General features: G+C 35.7%; 1 protein-coding gene across 1 annotated transcript in view; it reads left to right on the forward strand.

The window, feature by feature from the left end:
• Positions 1–21,376, forward strand: part of LOC113237074 (RNA-binding protein Musashi homolog Rbp6) — a 671,710-nt gene that overhangs the window by 513,184 nt on the left and 137,150 nt on the right. The window contains exon 7 of the mRNA XM_026473334.1: positions 2,327–2,375. Coding sequence (XP_026329119.1) covers positions 2,327–2,375 — 49 coding nt within the window. The remainder of the gene's footprint in view (positions 1–2,326; positions 2,376–21,376) is intronic.

The raw sequence follows: 21,376 nt of genomic DNA on the forward strand, positions 1-21,376 counted from the left end.
TTCAATCAAGGACATTGCGAATGCTTTTCATATACTGAAATATTGCTGTACAGCATTTTTATATAATATGTCATAAATGGTTATTCACAGAGACGGGCAAGTGCCCGGGTTTGAACTCGGCGCTTTATTAAAGCCGGTTTAAAACTCATTAATGCCGGAAATTGAGGGCAAAAACTATTTGCAACTAAATATTCATAAATCAAGTTAAGTTCAAATGTAATGATATTAATGATGAGAATTATATTAGTACAAAATATTTATTGCTTGCTCACATATTTTGCCTTCCTATTGAATCGATTCTCTCTAAAACCGCGTTGAAATGAATCGATACAAAAAATTGTTAGATCGTATACACTTCAATTGATTTTCATAAAAAATCGAATCGTAATGCATTCCTTGTGGACTCTCACTTACTAAAGTGAGAGTCCACAAGATTTCTTTTTTTTGTGTGGTGGGTGTAGAGTTGCCTCTTTGTCGTCTAAAAAAGATATTTTATATCAAAATTCCTAATAAGTATGGAAGTACACCAACTTCCGTATTATTTTACGCATGTAATGGTTCCGCCCGCGATTTTGGACAAAAATAGGTTAAAACCCGGCGCTTTGAGTAAAAATCCCGTTTAAATCCCAGGCGGGATGATTGAGTTTTAACCCATAATCCCCAAATCAGTAAAACCTAAATCAATAATAAATCAAAACGACACCTTGGAGGTTGGACGTTGATCATTGGGCGTAACTTCGGTTTCGTCGTAACGTCGCCCTAGAGACAGACCCCAGGGAATGACCTCGCACCGGCTGTCCTTGTCTGGCCTATCCAATCACAAACACGAATGAAGGTAATGACGCGACGTAACCCCACAAATTGTCCGTAACAATACCGCATTAGGTCACAACCAATGCGTCACAAAAAATCGGCATAATTTGTATTTTTTGCCGAATCCTGAGTGATGTAATTAACGAACACGCTTAAGATTATTTCCGCATTGATACTTTCCTTGAGTTCCTATCAAGCTGGTACGTCACTGATTCTTGTTTCTGGAAATACGTTAAGTAGAAAATGTTGGTGAAACTCGTATTGTTAGATTTGTATCGCTTAAGCTATAGGGATGACCGTTAGCCAGACGGATTTCCATGCAAAGAGTTGCGTCTGGCTTGTTATCTCTGCAGCTAGGGTATGCAAAGTTTCAGCTAGCTTGTTAGACTAGCGTTACAGCTATACCAGCTTGTTTCTTGTCGGCTTCCATTCGTAGTATTTATATGTATTACACAAAATTCATTACTTATTTGTGTAATATATTAATTTATATGTATTACACAAATAAGTAATGCTTTTGAAAAAGTTAACAGAAATTTATTAAATTCTCATAAATTTTCATGAAATTTAAGCCAAAGGGCAATTTATAACATTCAATTCTCATTAACCAAACTAATACGAAAGTCACTTAAAAAGCAGTTATAGCCGCACGAAATTAAAAGTATTTTTTATTTAACACGAACAGGGTTGTTCAGTTCATGCGTGCCCAAGCAAAAACAATTCCCTCTCAAACAAATCACCACTAAACAAACGTTTCTACAGGTAGGAATAATTCAGTGAAAGGTCACCTGTTACGGGTATTCGACATCGATCATCGGGAGTGCGCCGCGTCGACCTTCCTGCGTAATGTCGCCCAGGGGAGCGGCCAACGCCTGCGACGCGAGACGTGAGCCGAGACAAAACCCTCGGGCCCCCGCCGCGCCGCCTGTCAAACTGACTTGCCCGTTTTTGTACCCACGCACATTTTTCAAAGTAACTTACGCACCGTTACTACCCTTCGCCGGTACTCACTTGATCCACAACATATCTGATACACATCTGAAAAGTTAATAAGCATAGGAATTCATAATTAAGTCCTATGTAACGTACAGCCGTCATGCTCCGCGTAAACATGAATATTAATGATGCAATTTCGTTCCATTTGAGATTTATCACTGTTTTGTAAGCCAATGGGGAATTTTTAAAATGCTCCTTTGTGGCCAAATTTAGGTGCGCACGGTCGAACCGGCGGCGCGGTGACAGCGCATCTCCTCTCGCGTGTATTGTTCGCGTCCTAACCGCCGACTTTCCATTTATTTCTCTATGAATACGTTATTATCTGCTCGCCCTCGCTTATCAAAGTTTATTTGCAGCGTGTGGTTTACTCTGTACCGGTGCTTATTCGTTATTACAGCGCCGGAGTGTTTTATTGCCTGGGCGGGGCGCAAATTGCGCACAACGCCCTTGTTTTTCGCTATTTTTCCTCACGATCTTTTCAGGATTTGAAGTTTATTTTATGTCTTTTTTGTTGCAGATCGAAGACGCCATGTTAATGTTCGACAAACAAACCAATAGGCACAGAGGTAAGTCACTATAATAAGCATGTACGTCCAACTTATCCAAAGTAACGATTTTGATAAACAATTACATACAATTTTTTATGCTCTACTTATAGAGTCGAACCATAATTTAAATAATTACTGCTTAAAATGTATACGATTGCGTGATGGATCGTAGTAAGCTCACTTACATATAATAATTAATTGACCATTACAAACACGTAACCTTTCCTCCACGAGTACATAAAAGAAGTAGAACTTTGCCGTCTACGAAATACAAGTCATGAGCAAAATTAAGTTATCATTCAAAGGCTAGTGTCATAAACTTGTACAAAAAAAATGTTTGTAGAATACGATACTTGTTTTAAATTTCATCTTGTAAAATATTGGATAGACCCTCTCTAACATAAAACAAGAGTCGATTGAACTAACTGACTGATCCTGATTAAGTTGATCTGAAGTGTTTTCATCGCAACTCCGTGGGTTTGGAAAGTTTTTTTTTATGGTAAACATTATCTTCCTAACAAAAAGAAACAAATCCGAAACAATTTAATCCGCACCACCAACTTTTCATCCGAAAAGCTCATCAATAACCTGTATATAGGAAAAAAGGCGAAATAAATTCCAAGAGCAATGACATATATTAGTGGCCCGTAACTCAGCCGCGGAAGGCACGCACGAGTGGTGGCGTGTCACCTTGTTTTCCTTACAAAACAACGAACATTCAAAGGCTTGCGTATCTATCATTGGCAAACATCATTTTTGTGCGCGTCTCGGCTCATTTCACTGGCCGTCTTCGCCACGAAGTCATTGCTATGGCAAACTAGCAGCGGAAATATATATGATCCTCGATGGAGCTTAGCCAGTACTCGAAGACCTGTTATATTCTGATACCGAAACGTCTGTTACCATGTTCAATAAAGACCATGACAAGCAGGGCAGGTCAAACTATGGTGGGTATATTTTCGGCTCAGACGAAGCGAAGCGAAACGGAGGTTTGAGGTGGCATCGTCACTAAATAGGCTCACCGTTTTCGGTATTGTGTCCCCTCCCTCGTGTTACGACTATTCGCTGCTAATAAATAACAAATCGATGCCAGGATAAAATATATATGGTTTCCTCGTAGAGATTTCTTGGGTGGTAGATACCCCACATATTTTCTAAGAAAGGGTAAAAAGGGTATGGAGGAATGAATTTCAATGTTCACTGCTCTCTAATTTTCGTATATAACTACGTCTTATATAATATGTCTTTTTTCCCAATATTATCGTGGTATCATGAGATTGACCAGGTATTCTGTATGTATTTTAGCTTAGTATTTTGTAATGAAATTACCTACCCTCATTATTCCCGTACCGCGTTAGATTTTAATTAAAATCTATGAAATTCGTATAAAGGGCCGCCATCTTTTATCGCCAATGGAGGACCCTTGCAGCAGTTACTACAGCAAATACAATGTTAAATTTGCTTTTGTAATCCCCATTACACAAAAACAGGTTGACCCAAATATTCAGCCTGGGTGAAATATCGTTGCGCCGTCATTTATGCAAGTTCGCAAAAACGAATCCCGTTTCATTCGCAGCCGAGCGAAAAACGGCCCTTTCTTATTAGCGTAAGACAGAAAATGATTTACGCAAATTTTCCTGCGCGCCCAGCATGTGCCCTTTGACACGTGTCATTTATATGACATTTAAGAATCTCTCACTCCGTATTTAAATTAAAAATAAAAATGTCTTATAGTTTATACCTTAATTGATAGCACAAAAGTTCGAAGTACTGTCGTCACTGCATTAGACATCTTAAATTGTCTAAGAAAAATGTCGAGAATATCATTTCATAACGGAAAAGTACCTACCAAATATTTGAAATTGATTCGGTTGTAATAATTTAATATCAGATATTTCTTAGACCCTAATACCTCTACAGGGTTATTATCCCCGGAGCGTAATCAGTTGGGTCGGGTTATCCTCGCAAGAAATGTAAAAATATCCGCTGTTTATTTGTATCAAACTCAGGCAAGAGGCAACCCAAACGCGTATTCAAACTGAATATGAATGCAAACTGCCCTGGCGAACGGGCGGAATGGCGAAAATCAAATTAGGTATGGCGTGAATACTTCACGGCGACGTCGGGAAAAAAATTGAAATCAAATATTCATTGACTTTCAACCGGATAAGCCGGCCCACAGCCATTTCAATACATTTTATTATCTATTTTTTGCTGCGACGAGGACCGCCCGCGAACGGCCTCGCAAGACGACAAATTTTCTGGGCACTAGATTTATTAATTCTTACAATACACTTTCTTTTTCAGGGTTCACTACGCAAATTTCGTCCCCTTTTTTAGGGTGCGTAAGCAGTTTTAGCTTTCCCCGAGTTTTATCACCACTCTAATAAAATTTTGTGAATATGGCCTTTTCGGAGGTATTAATTTTTATTGTTAGAGCTACTTTAAATATCACCATATCTTGTCGCGGCATATTTTGCAAGACTTTGTGTCGACTTAGTGTATTGTTATTATTTCACAAAAATGTACAACACAGCAGCTTTGTTGAATTTCGATTTCATTTGTAGCTATGACAAATTTATTTAATAACTATAAATCATATGTTGAATGGGGACTTAATTCAAAGGGCGATTTTTTATGTAAAGCTGTTGAATCTGTGAACAAAATAAAAACCTTTTAGCCTTTTCAGTACATTAAATATGCGCGAATAATGCGTTTAATAGCACCCTTTACTGTTATTTACGACTTTTGCCGTTGAAAAAAAATAATTAACGATGTCCCCACATAGAATTTCTATTGTCTTTTTTTTTCAGAATTAAATTTTTAAATCCAAGTGCGTTATTAATACCTTTTCAACATTTTTCTGCTTTTAATTTCACGCGTATTCTGCTTCAAATGCTTACGCCGACGTACGCGTATGCCGAGAAGTAATAATAAAGGAAGCGTTACCAAATGTGTGTTCGCGTTCGTTTGGCATTCAAAGTGGCAGCCAAGCTTGACGCAAATGCCATTATACAAAGGTAAAACGCGACATGTGAGAGGCGAAGTTCATAAATATTAAACAAAAAAAACTAGCGGAACCAATCTCGGCGGGATGGCTTCCATTTGATCGCACGCGTCGCCTTTCACGCCGGTGGGACACATTTCTTCGAGTGTCTAGCTACCGTGAAAATTTCACCTCCAACTTTGCATAAGAGTAGTGTTATCTATATTTCATTCGATGTCGTTCGTGATGTGTAAAGACGCCTATTGCGTGAATCATAAATGGCAATCGTTTTCGTCGAGTTTCATTGAGTCTGGGTGAAGAGCGAATATCTGCGGGTTAGTTTTGGTATATTATGTCTTCGACGTGCCGATATTTTGTGTAGGAAATCGACTTGTTTATAGTTTTTTTTATGGACTATGGATTTTTTTTTATAGCGGGCCATGACATATTACAAAAAACAACGAGAATGAAAATGTAAAGCAAGAAATACACAAAGGAAGCAAAAGTGTGCGTATTTAATAATTATTCATATACGCAAATTTTGAAAATGATTTTATCGAATACTTATGAACATAGTAAATCTTTTCTTCACAATATATTGTTAAGTTAAAATACGACACGCTATGATGACGTTTGTCCGCTCATCGACTTTCGTATTAATTGATAACTACGTTGAAGGTGCTAATTGCTGTGAATAGTGACGTGCAGTAAAATTTATGGATGTATAATTTTACCACACAACTCGGCATTTGGTTATCAAAATTCGAAATTTTAAATAATGAAATCTAATACGATCGTCACTGATAGGATCGCTGTCCAGCACAACTTCTAACTCGCGTCATAGCACAATGCAAAAAAAGCACTTTCGAATTGACGATATATTAATAAACAATTTTATTATCGTTTTTTTAAAACTTGTTTTAACCAGCTACCCCTTGCAATACTAGTGATAAATCTAGAAACTTATAGATGCTACTGGCATTTGATTATAAAAATTTTTAACCGACTTCAAAAAACAAGGAGGTTCTCAATTCGACTCTTCGCTCGACTTCGACTCTCAATTCGCGATAACTCCGGTATTTGTGAACCGATTTTCATTTCATTTTGAAGAAAATCATTAATTTAGGAGCAATTACTTTAATGGTTGATTTTGCTATTTCTCCAATTCAAGGCGTTTTTCTCTCAATATACTTTGAGTAGTGAGAACCGATTTTTATTATCTCCAATGTCAAGTCCTGTATAGTGGCGAACTAGGGGATATTTCAATAAAACTTAGCAAATAGGCGTAATTCCACGTACTTTTAAGATCGGTTTTTTTAGTACTTTGTACTGAGATTATTCGATAATGAATTGAGACCTCGCTATTGTAATCTGTCAAAACGGCCATCATAGCATAGCCCGTATTGTAGGTGAACTTCGTCTTACGTAAAACGTAGTATATACGCCTCCAGAACTCTTTTCTACGTTTTATCCGGTAGAAAACCTCATATAGTTTTCATGATTCCTAAGAAAATGGTCTACGTTCCTTTTATTGCAATTCAATCCACAAAACACTTCAATCTAGCTATTTTCGTACATTCTCGAGCAATCCTAATACTAGCGAAGCTTTTGAAGTAGAGCACTCAGACTGTGTAAAGTTTGCAATTTTAAGTGTGTAAGTTGAGACAAAGGAATCTGACCTTTAAGGTGAGACAATAGGAGTTGAGTAGGGAGTTTTATAAGTTTGTAAGTGTACGTTCGCCGAGTGCTAAGTGGTAGCACGTGGCAGCCTCCCTCGGGAGAGGCGGGAATACACCGGCTTAGATGCATCTTGCGGGGAACCAACAGCCCCTGTTAATATTACGTGTATTACAATTAATTCACTTTAAAACAATGTTAACTGGAAGCTGTGTAGGTAAGTTTTAACAGAATGTTAGAGATGTATTTGAAGTGGAAAATTGTTCTGACACCTTGTTCGTTTTGATGGCAACGTCTGTAGAACTAAAGTTACGAAACTGACTTGAATTACTACTACTATTTAAAACGACTATTTAAAAAAATTCTATTTCATTTTAGCATCATAGTATTTGCACCACCAGAAAAAAGATACAAACACTAAAAGATAAAAACAAAATGTATTTTTAATTTATAATTATTTTTTAAATAATAATTGTTACTTTGTTCTCACGAATACCACCTGATTTAAACAATTTGATCTAATAGTTACTATCAACCGCTTTGGCAAGCGTGCTCATTGAAAATCTGAGTGTATAGTTACTGACATGGCAAATGTTAGAAAACCAGTTTGTTAACCATCGCACAGGTGTAATGACATTGTGGAGATTCTGTTCAAAGTAGATATTGTATTTAAACGTGAAATTGTTATCGAATCTATTTGAAAGATATTTGAGTTCCTAATATTTCAATGTTTCGATTTGGATTTATCGCATTTATTCACATTTGTAAGGTTTTGTATGATGCTAAGTGAAGGGACGAATTAGTCGTGGTGATATGCGATGGTATGCGACACGTCTATCTATAACTGTTCTAATGCCACTCAAGAGCTTTAAATTTCAACTGCCACTACGTCTGATAGCTAGAGGCATAAGTAGATAAGTTCCATGTGCCTGTAATTTCACCAGCAGCCTTACCCTTCAAATTGAAATGTTCACATTATTGCTAGGCGGCAGAAATAGGCAAGGTGGCAGTACTTCCCTAACTCTTTCACAAGGAGTTCTACTGATACGAAATCTGCACTGCTAAAGTTTGAAAACGTATATCGCACTGTTATTACTATAGTGTTGTAACTCAAAATATGTGAAATTTAATATTATATCATTACTGAACGTAAAATTTGATTCTCTACAAGTCAAAAATATATTGTTACAATATTATAAGAAATAATCAAAAGATATCCACTTAATTCAAAATGCCCTCACACTATATGTGAGCTAGTTCTGGCCAAAATAATCCTTATTCAAAAATATTAAATTATTTTCTCCATTTTATTTTCAAACATATTTGAGAAATTGTTTAAGTGTCTATAATAAACCATAACATACATAAATTTTCATGATTTTTTTCGGGAAGTGAGTAATTCGTATCTCATCGATTCTGAGAAAGTCCAGTTTTTGAGTTAATACTCAAACAGTGCGTATTAACAGTGCGATATTATTATCGTATAAATAAATGTATATAAGAATATTTATATTTTATTGTTGAACTAGTGAATCTACGTCGAAAGTAAAACGCCTGTGGAATACCTGAGTATTTTCATTTTCAACACAGTCAAGAAATCTTAGAAGAGCCACGTTTCGATACGAATCAACCGAGTTTCCCGGGGGAAGATGTGGCTAAAATGCATCTCGGCTCGGTGTGATGCATGAGATAAAGTAGAAAAGTGGAATTCGCTCCAGGGACCGCTCCATAATCATCTGCTTACATCGAATTTTGCTTCAGAGTTGTAAAGTTAGTGTTCACATGGCGTGATTAAATCAAAACTTATACGTGACTGTTGTAACAATTACACAGCCACTTTTCTGAATGTCAGATATAATAAACTGAGTAGATAATATGTAAAGATATGACATATGAGATATGATATGAGCTACAATAAAAATATCCAAAGCGTCATTTTTAATTACATATCTCGAATATCATTAACGAAGAAGAATAGTAACGTTTTATGTCTGTAATTACCCTTTATAGCAGCAATAGGTACACAACAACAAAATAAAAAGTAAAAATTATAACATTCACTTTGCGAAAGAAGATCACAAACACAGCTTGTAACAAAATAATCAACTTGTCTCATGATTCAACACGTCCATATTCCATCAAGACCTATTTAACAAAAATTAGATTTTTTTTTGTTCAAAGCTATTGTAATATATCATGTTCTATCCACATATACGAGTGTTTATTTGTCCCGTAGACGGTCCGTAGTTATTCATCCGATTACGATAAAACTTTCATTAGTTGTGCTCGCAAAACTTTCTGAAGTATTAGAACCATTTTCAAATATCAAGTGGGCCAGTTGTTTTAACAAATGTGTCCACAGCCAAAAGGCTGTATTTTTACAAGTGCACTTCTCCCTTATGCGATTTTCTTTTGTTTCAATAAACGTGTCTAAACAATATACCGTAAAGGTTCATTATTTAATGGGAATCATAAAGGTATATTGAATTGTTTAATTTAATTAGTTTAATTTAATTTATTATTTTGTAATTGTGATCATATAAGATATAGCATTAAAAGGTTGCATTTTGTACAATGTAGAAATAATCCTCATCGCTTATAATTTCTTGATAATAATATCAATTACAATATTATGTGCGTTTTTTTATATAATATCAAGTGACGGGGCGAAGAAGTCATGCGCCTGATTGTAAGCTACACGCCTGTTCATAACAGTTGCAGTGCCACTCAAAGCTTTAAATCGCAACGATCTGAGGAACACTGCCACTGCACCCGTCACCCTGAGACATATGTTGACAAGTCCCATGTACCTGTAATTACACCAGCACCCTTACCCTTCTAAACCAGAACACAGTAATGCTAACATTACTGCTTGGCGGCAGAAATAGGTAAGGTGGCAATACAACTCTGGACAAACTTTTTCACAAGGAGCTCTCTGCTACTGCTGCGTGTATGGTAAAGACGGTGGTACCCCATGTAAGAGTAATCGCGTCTCAATTGACAGGTCGACTATTCGAATCTCTAACGGCGGCATCATAGTAATATAGACGTCCAGCAAACTACGGGCTTAGCACTGTGTGTTTCTCTACCAGCGAATACGCGTGTAAGGTCCACAACTTTTGGAAAACGTGTGAAGTTCTCAATCCATACGTGACCAATGTGACTAACTTTTTGACCTAAAACCTCGTATGGCGAACTAAGTCAACATTATTTAGTTAGTACATTTTAACCTATCGAGTTCTTAAGTTTTCGCGATTGTTACACATAGGAAATGAAACTATTACACGATAGTTACAAAAGTTTTTAATTAAATACCCTATTTTTAAATTTTTTCAAAGAAGTTTCCAATTTACGCTCTATAATGTTTTACATATTATTTTATTTTATCAATATATATTATTTATTAATAACATTTTATTGTATAATTTATAAATGGTAATTAGAATAAATTAAAACATATTACTTAGTACTGCAGTCTTATGTCTGCCTGGGATTTTTCATCAGAGGAAATACATGATGTCAAAGGTGTCAAGGTGGTACGGAAAAACAAACCATCTCCCCTGTTGAAATTAGTACGTTTCTTAATTTCAATGGCCTCTCGCAGCATCCTGGGTAGAAACATAAGTTTGTTTGTAATTAAGGTCCGAAAAAAATAGTTTCTCTTCCTACATATTAATCTACATAAATGTTCTACAAAGTATATCAATTTACCGACACTGATACTGGGAACTTTACAACCTGACTACTATGTATATTAGACACATGTCATTTACTATTTTTGCTTTATTTATTACTATAGGTTTTAATAACTGTAGGGATTTTGATTTTATGTGTTGTATTTTTTCTTTTTGATTTTTTTATTGTCTTTTTTTAGAAGGCAGTCGCGAGTTATATTTGATGTTGAAAATGAAATGCGTATATACTTCTTTTTAATAAAAATAACTTCTTTATTTATTTAAATACACCATGCACATACATAGATAATCTTACATTGTCGCATAAATTTGAATACTGTAGGTACTAGAGTCGCGATTCTTGACATTTTTTTTGCATTTTTAACACTCGAGACTAATGTTTTCAATACCGGAAACATTGAGATTTGAGACTTATGTCGCTCAGTGAAATGTTATTATAAATCTACTAAACCAACAGTCGATATTAATCTGCTTACATGGAAACGGCAACATTTTAGAGTGAACATTAGCGTAAACCGTGACGATTGAAGAACGACAGTAACAAAATCAAGTCATATCTATCTGAAACTACATTAAACACCCTTTGTTTCTTTTGTGCCCATTAAACAAACATCATGTTTTTATTGATATTTGTTTTACAAGCATATTGATATTTGTTTTACAAACATATTGATATTTGTTTTTCAAACTTTTGTAATACAAATAAAATAATAATAATGAAAAATTGATATGTGAACATTTTTAAAATTTATATAATTACTAAAACTTAACCTTTCCCAGAAGTCTTTTTAATTTTTTGTACCCATTTATTATCCTTGTAGGTTCAGGTATAATAACACTTACTAAATACGAATTCGCTGTTGTTACACTCTCAGTTTATTATTATTTTTAAATTTTTCTCCTGTACTTTATTCTGCAAATCCCGCCACCTGTTTTTCGTCTGTTACTTTTTGTATTTATTATTACTCATACAACACGCATTTTGTATTATATTGTATCATTGTTCAGTAATAACATTACTAATGAACGAAACGTTGTTTAACCTTCTTTAACATCAAACCAAAAAGTAATAAACCGTTTCGTTCACACAAATCAAATATTTCTAGTACAGTTCTTTATGTTCTTTTCATAGTCATAATGTCACAAAAGCCTATGAAACTGTTCTGTCTCCCATACATTTCATACTAAGGGAACCACATTCAGTCCCAAACACAATACGATCAATAATTCCATTGGTATCAACAACAAAGGCTTCTTAAGACCGAATGGCTATAAATCGAAACTACGAATAGATCGTCAATGGAGCATTAAGGAGCTGGCGCTCTCACAATATACATTAGGAGTGTGTTTTAGCAAATCACTTCCTAGGACGGAGCCCCAAAAGAGGGATGGATAAAAAAATAGTGAGTGCGGGAAATGACATAGTGGAAACTAGAAAGCCATTGACGAGCTCCTTAGGCAAGGTAAATAGAGCAGCAACAATTGAAAAGTCATCCATTCTGAGGTAATTGAGTGCAGGTGCTGTGACGCGGCGAACAATGTGACACTCGAACAAATATGCCGACAGTTGTAATTATGATGCTTGAGCTTTACATCATTTAATAACGATGAATTACTTTGTAAATTTATATTTTATTCAGGGTTCGAAGTAATAATTCATTGATAAATATGATACTTGGTAATTGATCTTAATATTCATAAAATTAATTGTAATGGCATGTGTTTGTATCCGAGAGGTAACAATACGTGTCAAATGTCAATCTCAAAACTTCTTCGATTTTTCTTCGGGTTCATTTAATTTTCTCACTGTTTTTCATTGTCAGTCAAAAATTAAAGACACAAAACTATCAATCAGCATTGCTAAGATTCGGATATATATATAGGATAATTATCAGATAGTTATCATAATAGTAGTCAAAGAAAATAAATATTTTGATCGTTTTGCACCCTGATTTTATTCAACAAATATTTTGATTCGACATTTTTCTATATTCCACATTTATCTTGTAATGAATGAGAGATATGAAACAGATAGAATTCATATAAGTTTAATTTTTAAAACGTCAGTTATTTCAGCAAATCTAATTTGTCTTACGGTAATATTTATTTGCGATAACATAAATTTTGTGTAAATCCACGAGATACCCTATATCATACGAGAATAGAATGAAAATACCAACGAAAACTGAATACAAAATGGTTGCTTTATAACAAATTGTAGCTTATTCTTCATGCTCATTCTCATTAAAACCCAGAGCGTTCCACTTCACCAACAAATGTCTACTCGACCATAACTTGTAATTAGGTAAAATTTCTTGCTTAATCCGAGCAAAGTGCAAACGAGAAACTCACAGGTGGTTGTGAATACGAATTACTGTCTCTACTAAACAGGCGGATGAGTCAGGTCTCTGTTGTTACGCGTACACTTTGGAATAACTTTGGCTTTGATGTAAACCGCTTGCCTACATTGAAAACGCAGGCACGGCTGCTGGCAAGGCGCAGCAAAATCAAACACCTCCAGCGAGAATAGAATCGCGCTGATACACTGTGAGTGTGAACAAACGGGTGCGGTGTAATCGCGCCTTAGACGTAGCCCGCTCCGCAACAAGCACTCGTGCCCATGCCTTCATTGTATATAAGATATATACATTTACACGTCCCACTGCTAACGGCTGCTGAGGGTTTAGGGCCATAGTCCGCTATGCTGGTCCAATACAGGTTGAGTACGTCACACGTTTACCGAGGGTTGTGAACCGTCTTCGACGTGCAGGATTCGTCACGATGTATTCTTTCACCGAAAAGCTCATGGTAAATTTCAAATTAAACTTCGCACATACATTTTGAGAATCTCAAAGGTACGAGGCCGGATTTTAACTCACCGCCTCTGCATGAGAAGCCATAGGTCAAACCGTTAAGTTACCACGGCTTTTTTAGATTTAGAATAATATCGAGTTCTTAGGTTTTCGCGATTGTTACACATAGGAAATGAAACTATTTTTCCGGATTTAAATCGCGTATATTTGTTTTTTCAAACAAAGGTTTGTTCAAAATCTCAAAGGTACGAGCCCGGATTTGAACTCACCGCCTCTGCTTGAGAAGCGATAGGTCAAACCATTAAGTTACCACGGCTTTTTAGATTTAGAATAATATCGAATTCTTAGGTTTTCGCGATTGTTACACATAGGAAATGAAACTATTTTTCCGGATTTAAATCACGTATATTTGTTTTTTCAAACAAAGGTTTGTTTTTGTGAAACTATTTTTCCGGATTTAAATCCGGAAAAATAGTTTCACTTCATATTAGAATAATATACTTTACATTTAAATAAATAAATACGTCTATTCTCAAAGAATAATAATGTATTGTAATGCCTAATAAGGTGACAGACACCCACACCACTTGGCTGTTCTCAAAGTAGGTAATAGCCTGTACTATGAATATCAGAACAACGGAATTTATTTTGGGGAACTACCCAGAACACCCAGAAACATTTTAGGAAAAGTTTATTTCCAAAATTGGTCCTATCGCGAATCAAACCCGGGACCTCCACATCCAGCGCCCACAGAGCAAACTGTTGGTCACCGAGGTCGTCAAAATTCAGAAGAGTTGTTCGTTTTGCCTATGTACAGTAAAATTACTAAATAAATTTTAATAACATCAACCTGATGCAGATTATTATACTTCCATTTAAGAAAGGTTACTGTTTATAATAATAATAATCTATTTTCATCTAGCTAAAAGTAATAACTGCGTTTATGTTACAGTTTGCGGTGTCTTGTTTTCGGGTGATTGCCAGCTAGTCACTTAAAGGGTACCATTGTTGCGTTTACGAGGTTTTAAAACAATGTTTGCAGCTTAAATGACACGCATGTCCTTTATTAAGTGGCGGCATTAAATTCTACGTACTAAAGTAATTACACGCAACTGTCGCGGCAAGTTTTCCTCTAAAACAAAACTAGAGTCCCTCTGTCACATTAACACGAATACTTAAGCGCGTTATTCGCGCTTGTTTTGGTTATATTAAAGGATGCCTGGCATAATTATCACAAAGCGACTTACAACGCACCCATTTATTAACCATCTTAATTACTAAGGCCATGTTAATTACACCGGGTAAAACTTAGCGCCTAAAGAGCGCTATCCCGTTAATTTAGTATTAGAAGTCGGTTTTTGAAATCCCTTATGGCATCCGTCTGTGAGATATCACAAAAGTTTCTTTGCATGATTTCAAACCGTCGTTAATGGCCGCCCTTAACTTTCTCTTAATAAAATTATGGAAAAATTCCTTTGACTCCTTGGAACAATTACTTTTATTTATGGCCTCTAATAATTTACTGTCACGCTGAATAAAGCAGTGTCAAATTATGGGACGAAACATTTTTATTTCTTAGTAAATATTACGCCAACACGTAGACATATTTAGCTGGCGTTCCTTTATGATGAATCTTTTATATCTTTCATCTTTACAACAAACGGATGCACACAATGTATCTGTTTGTATTACTTTATCGAACACATCACACATCTATATCGGGCACATCTTTGCCAAGCACCGTATAAGCAAACATCTTTCGAATCTTTGTGCATTTTCGTATTATTAAATAACGATATAAAAGTGGAAATTTAGTGAATTTATATATCTCAAGTAAAAGACCTCATAAGTGTTTGTGATATTTATTATTAATTATTGGTGAAATATAATATAATAATAAATAATATATAATGCAAAGAAATAATCACCTGATTTGTGCGTGACCGACACACGCTTGCGGAGTGTTCCTAATTTCGCCGTTATTACTATCGGTGGACGGGTTATAACTGCCTACACTTAACCGCTAGCCGGTTTGCCGTCACCGTGTCAAAGATTAAGTAACGTATCGAGTATCAATTTGTGCCTATTATTTGTGTGTCTCTCGGAGGAATCTAGGGAATTTGGCTTAAACGAAAATGTCGCTTCAATGGGGATGCTGTGAAAGCGTATCTTCCGGCGAAAATGAGATAGACTATGCTATTTGCTCGTCTTGCAATAAAGCGTACCATTTTGATTGTTTACATATCTCCGCGGACGTACAGAGCCTCTGGAAGTGCCAGAATTGTGTTCGCCGTAAAACACGTAATAATGAGGGCACTCCCATACGTTGCGTTGCAGAATTTTCTAAACAAGATAGCTCTACGGGGAATCCAACCAACACCAAACGATCAAGCAAGCGCCCTGCTCTACAGTCGCCGCCTCAAGATGTAGCTCAATCTCTGACGCGAGAAGATGTGTCAGAGATAGTAAGAGAAGTGATAAAGTCCGAGATGAAGGCAGCTACGGTCGAGCTTGGATCAGTTCTGCCGAACTTGTTCAGTCAGGAAATCAAAGCCTTCAAAGATGGTATAAGGGAGGTCAAGAATTCTATGGATTTTATTAATTCTGAATACGAAGACTTCAAAAGGGAGCATCGTCAGACGGCTGAGAACTTAAAATGCCTGGTCACGGAATGTATCTCGATGCGCTCTACTATCAGTGAGCTCAACAATCGCATAAATATGTTAGAACAACAGAGCAGATCTAATAATATCGAATTGCAATGCGTACCTGAGAGTAAAACGAAAAATATAGTTTCACTGATGATGAATATGAGTGGTTTCCTCAAATGTGAGCTTAAAGCAGAAAATATTATATATGATGCAAGACTCCCCAAAGCAAACCGGACCAGTCCTCGACCAAGATCAATTTTATCCAACTCAGCTCTGTAAAAATACGCGACAGTCTTCTTGCTGCGGCAATAAATTATAATAAAGCTAATCCTGCGGACAAATTGAACACGAATCATATGGGTATATCTGGTGATAGACATCCTATATATATTTCGGAGCATTTGTTACCTGCTAATAAATCGCTACACGCTGCCACTAGAACTAAGGCTAAAGAGTGCAATTTTAAGTATGTATGGGTCAGGGGGGGTAAAATTTTTGTGCGTAAGAATGAAACCTTTAACTATATTATAATCAGGGATTTAACTCCCTTGGACAAGTTAGTAAAATAAGTTTGTCATATTTTATATAAATTCTTTATTTATATATATCATATTTTTTATGTTGAAATTCTCGTCTTTAAATGTTTATTACCAGAATCGTAGTGGTTAAAGTTTAAGTTAATCAAAAACGGATGTTTTCTACTGTAACCTTACGTGTTCTACTTATGACGTAATAATACTAACAGAAACTTGGTTAAACCGCATTGTGGCAACGACAGAAATATTCGATAACAGATATAATATATACCGCAGGGACATAGAAACATCAGGTATTAATCATTTTAAAGACGGGGAAGGTGTGCTTATTGCAACTTCAAATCAATACAGTTCACATAGGGTTAAGGAATGGGAAAGTCAATGTGAAGATCTTTGGGTTACCCTGACTGTGCCAAGCAATGCCACCAAATTACAATTAGCAATGTGTGCTGTATATTTACCTCCTCCTGTAAACAAATCTAGAATGGAACTCTTTGTAGAAAATTGTAGTAGAGTGTCTGAATTTCAGGATTACTTTACATGGTTTGTTGGTAACTTCAATTTAGGTACAATAGATTTGGAGAATGTAAACAGTAACTCCTATAAACTGTCTCCAGTATGCCTATATATATGCAGTATAACTTTTTACGATTTTACTTTAGTAAGCAATTTAAACCGATTTAATTTTTATAATAATAGAATGGGTAGAACACTTGACCTGGTACTCACAGATTTTAGAGTTTGCAAAGTGAGTGTTTCACAATATTCTATGTTTAACTTGGATCCTTTGCATCCAGCCTTGATCTTCCAGCTATCATTTTTGGCCGACAAAACGCTTAGACCTAATAATAGCGCAGTAAGGTTACATTTTTACAAAGCCGATTTTGACGTCATAAATAATGCGCTAGCCGAAATTGATTGGTGTAGGTTGTTTTTGGATGTAAATGATGTCAATAAGATGCTGGATATTTTCTACTGTGAGGTCAAGCGAGTAATCACTAAATTTTTACCGTTTATCAGGGCTAAGAATTGTAAATTCCCTTACTGGTTCTCTAGACCATTAATTAGAGCGTTAGCTGAAAAAAATAAGACTAGGTGTAGATTCAAGACATATAAGAATCCTATGGATGAAGAAGATGAAGTTGAACATTTTAACTAAACGTTGTCGAAGACTTGCTTCTGGCTGTTATAATAACTATGTCAAACGTGTTGAGCAGTCCATTCGTTTCAATCTTAAATTTTTTTTGTCTTACGTAAAGGCAAAGAGAGGAGGCACAAGTTCATATCCTAGTATTTTATCGTCTAACAGTGGTAGTGACATGTGTAATATGTTTGCAACGTATTTTTCGTCAGTATACGAACCTCCTGATCAACACGCGTATGATATACCAGACCATTTGAAATGCATGTCATCCTCCAGTGATAACCTTTCTACTTTAACTTTATCACAAAATAGTGTCCTTCAGAGGTTGTGAACTTTGGATGTGACAAAGGGAGCAGGATTCGATGATATACCTTCTTTTTTCTTCGTAACTGTGCAGTAAAATTAGCTGGTCCAGTCACTTCTATATTTAATATATCGTTAAGGTTAGGTCATTTTCCTGAGCAGTGGAAAATTGCTCGTGTTATACCTATTCCCAAGTCCGGAAGCGTGGAACTTATAAATTATAGACCTATCTCCATTTTAGCAACATTGGCAAAAGTCTTTGAACCCTTGGTTTGTCCTATTTAGCAAGCATATTTTAGTAAATATTTAAGTGAGCACCAACATGGCTTTATTAAAGAACGATCGACAATAACGAATTTAGTTGCATTTACGGAAATGATATTTACATCTATTGATTCTCACCATCAAGCCGATGTCATATATATGGATCTTAGTAAGGCCTTCGACAAGGTACCATATAATATACTATGTAAAAATTTTATGGTGGTTTTTTTATGGTATAGAGTTGAACGTTGCAAAGTGTACCCACATTAAATTTACTAGAAATCTTTCACCTATCTCCACTAATTACTACATAACAGGGACACTTCTGGTTGAGTCTGATATGGTTAGAGATCTCGGTGTGATATTTGACAAAAAATTCACTTTCGTACCTCATATTGATAAAACCATAAAAAGTGGTTTCTTACTCAGAACCTGTACAGTGTTTAAGAGTTCAAAAACAAAGTTAATACTTTATAACACCTTAGTCCGTAGTATTCTGGAATACTGTACCACTGTGTGGCGTCCAAATTTCGCCACTCACTCACAGAGATTGGAGAGGATACAGAAGAGGTTTGTGAATCATTTGGCGTTCTACACTGAACAACCTAAAATACTTCGTTCACATAAATCTAGACTCACAAAGTTCCAAATGCTGTCGTTGGAGAAGCGACAGGACATTTTAGATATGATGTTTTTATATAAATTAGTAAATAATCAAATTAAATTCAGTTCAGTTCTGAACCTTATATTATTTAATGTTCCCCGCAGACTACCTAGATTTTACATCAAGCTTTGCAAGCCTTTTCGCAGGACTGCTTTAGGCGCGAATTCTCCCATTGCTAGGCTTTGCCAGTTGTACAATGATCAATCACTACGCAACGATTGATTTACACTACTTCTCTGGAGTAAGAACCAAGCGCGAAATGTCGTCACCTTCCTAAAACTTAGTCACCTAATTTCTTTTATAAGCTTTCACTTAGTCTTAAGACATTAACACTATTTTTATTTGTTTTTGTAAGTGATTTATATAGTTAAATTAATGTTTACACTTTTCTTTTTGTAAGTTTCTTTTTACTCTGTAATAATTTATTGTGCATATAGTGTCGGTCTATAATAGATTGTGCACTTAGTTTTAAGTTTTTTTTGCATGTATGTTTTCTGATATTATGTATGGTGTATCAATTGTTGATTGACCAAATAATTTAAAAAAAAAACACACTTTTGTTACTTGGTCTAATAAAGATATGGAAATCATGCATTTAATCCACCACTGTAGTAAGAGCTACAAGATGTTAGAATTACAGTCCAATGTATCATGAAATATAATTTGTCCATAACACCGAACAACTGTAACGGGAATTATTTCAAAATATGGTTATTTTATCGACTTTTTTATCTTACATACAACACTGTCGTCTTTTTTATTTTCAGTAAGGTTTTCAGAATACAGGGGCACATTAGTCAAAATATTTATACTGATGTAACAAAAGAAGCTTAAAACACGAATAATGGCCACCGGTACGCAGCGGACGCCGCAAAAAGCTTACGGCTCATGGCGTGACTCACTCCTATTTGGTGCGTCATTACTCAGCTGCGGTTGGCGAGGTAATGAGATGGTCTCTGTGCTCTGCTGCCGGTTTACTATGTAGACGAATCATTCGAAAAGCAATACCATATTTTTGCATTCCTGGTAGTTTTATCAGATATAATCTACAAATCAGGGCTAAGGTAATGTTTTCAAATTGTGCTTTTAAATGTGAATTTAAAATCTTTGTTGCTATAAAAATATCTAGTAACTACAGGTTATTTTTTGACTGAACGTCGTCTTTGTTGCCTTTTGATTATCCTTTTTATTTTTTGAACTGTTTTTATTGGACCCAGTAAATGAGTTTTATTAACGGTGAAACATTTTTGTAAGTTCATTTTTAATTTTTTTGTTTTTTGTGGTTTGATAAAAGTGTATGTCACAGGTATAACCATTTTCCTTGCTTATATATTTATTGATTTGCTCTATATAAATTCTTCTGGTTATGGTTGAAAATAATGATAGGTTTGCTTTGTTACATTGATTAGCACAAATTATTAACAAACACCTGATAAGTGGTGAAATTTCAGGCACATAGGATTTGTCAACTTGTGTTTCAAGGTGACGGGCGCAGTGGCAGTGCTCTTCAGATTTTTATGATTTAAAGCGCTGAGTGGTACTGCAACTGTATGGACAGGCATGTCACTTCCCCAGGTGGGTCACTTGTTCGTCCCGTAACTTGGTCTCATAAATAAAAGTTACCATTATGGCGCTACGTAACTTTACAACCTCCACAGAGGGCGCTTTTAGTTAGCGAGAAATGCGGTAGTACGACGTGACGCTGTACTCCTGCACGTGGTTATAGGTACAACGGCTCACAATTGCAATCAGTCTAATATGTTGAACCGTAGGTCCATCTCATTATCATGTGCGACCGCAGGAGAATGATGGCGCGGCGCGAGAGTGCCCGTTTTGTTTGTGGTCGATTTAACGCTGAGGACAAATTGCGTGTTTGCCGCCGCAACCAGGAGATCATTCCACTACTGAGAGGTATAAATCGACTGATTACTTTTGCACAATTTGGAACATAAAGTAAATTGTTTGGCGCGCATCAATTGATACGTGCATTGTTTAATTTGCTTCGTGGCTGTGAATGATGGCTCTTTATTTACGTTCAACTCTGAGTTTTGATGATTCTTCCATTTATTTTTTCAGTGACATATTGTCAATTTGGAAGTAAATGTATATCTGTTTAATGATTTCGTTTTAACTATGGCAATATCTCAATGGTATAAACTAAATAGACAGTTTCGAAATTATTTAACGTACATTTCTTAAATGCGCTGCTTTATATACTTCATATTTAGCAATAAAGTGTTCTAGATTGTTTTCTAACAGTACCACGAAGTAGATTTTATTTTAACG

The sequence above is a fragment of the Hyposmocoma kahamanoa genome, unplaced genomic scaffold (assembly GCF_003589595.1).
Source record: "Hyposmocoma kahamanoa isolate Upper Pololo Valley unplaced genomic scaffold, ASM358959v1 93, whole genome shotgun sequence".
NCBI lineage: Eukaryota > Metazoa > Arthropoda > Insecta > Lepidoptera > Cosmopterigidae > Hyposmocoma > Hyposmocoma kahamanoa.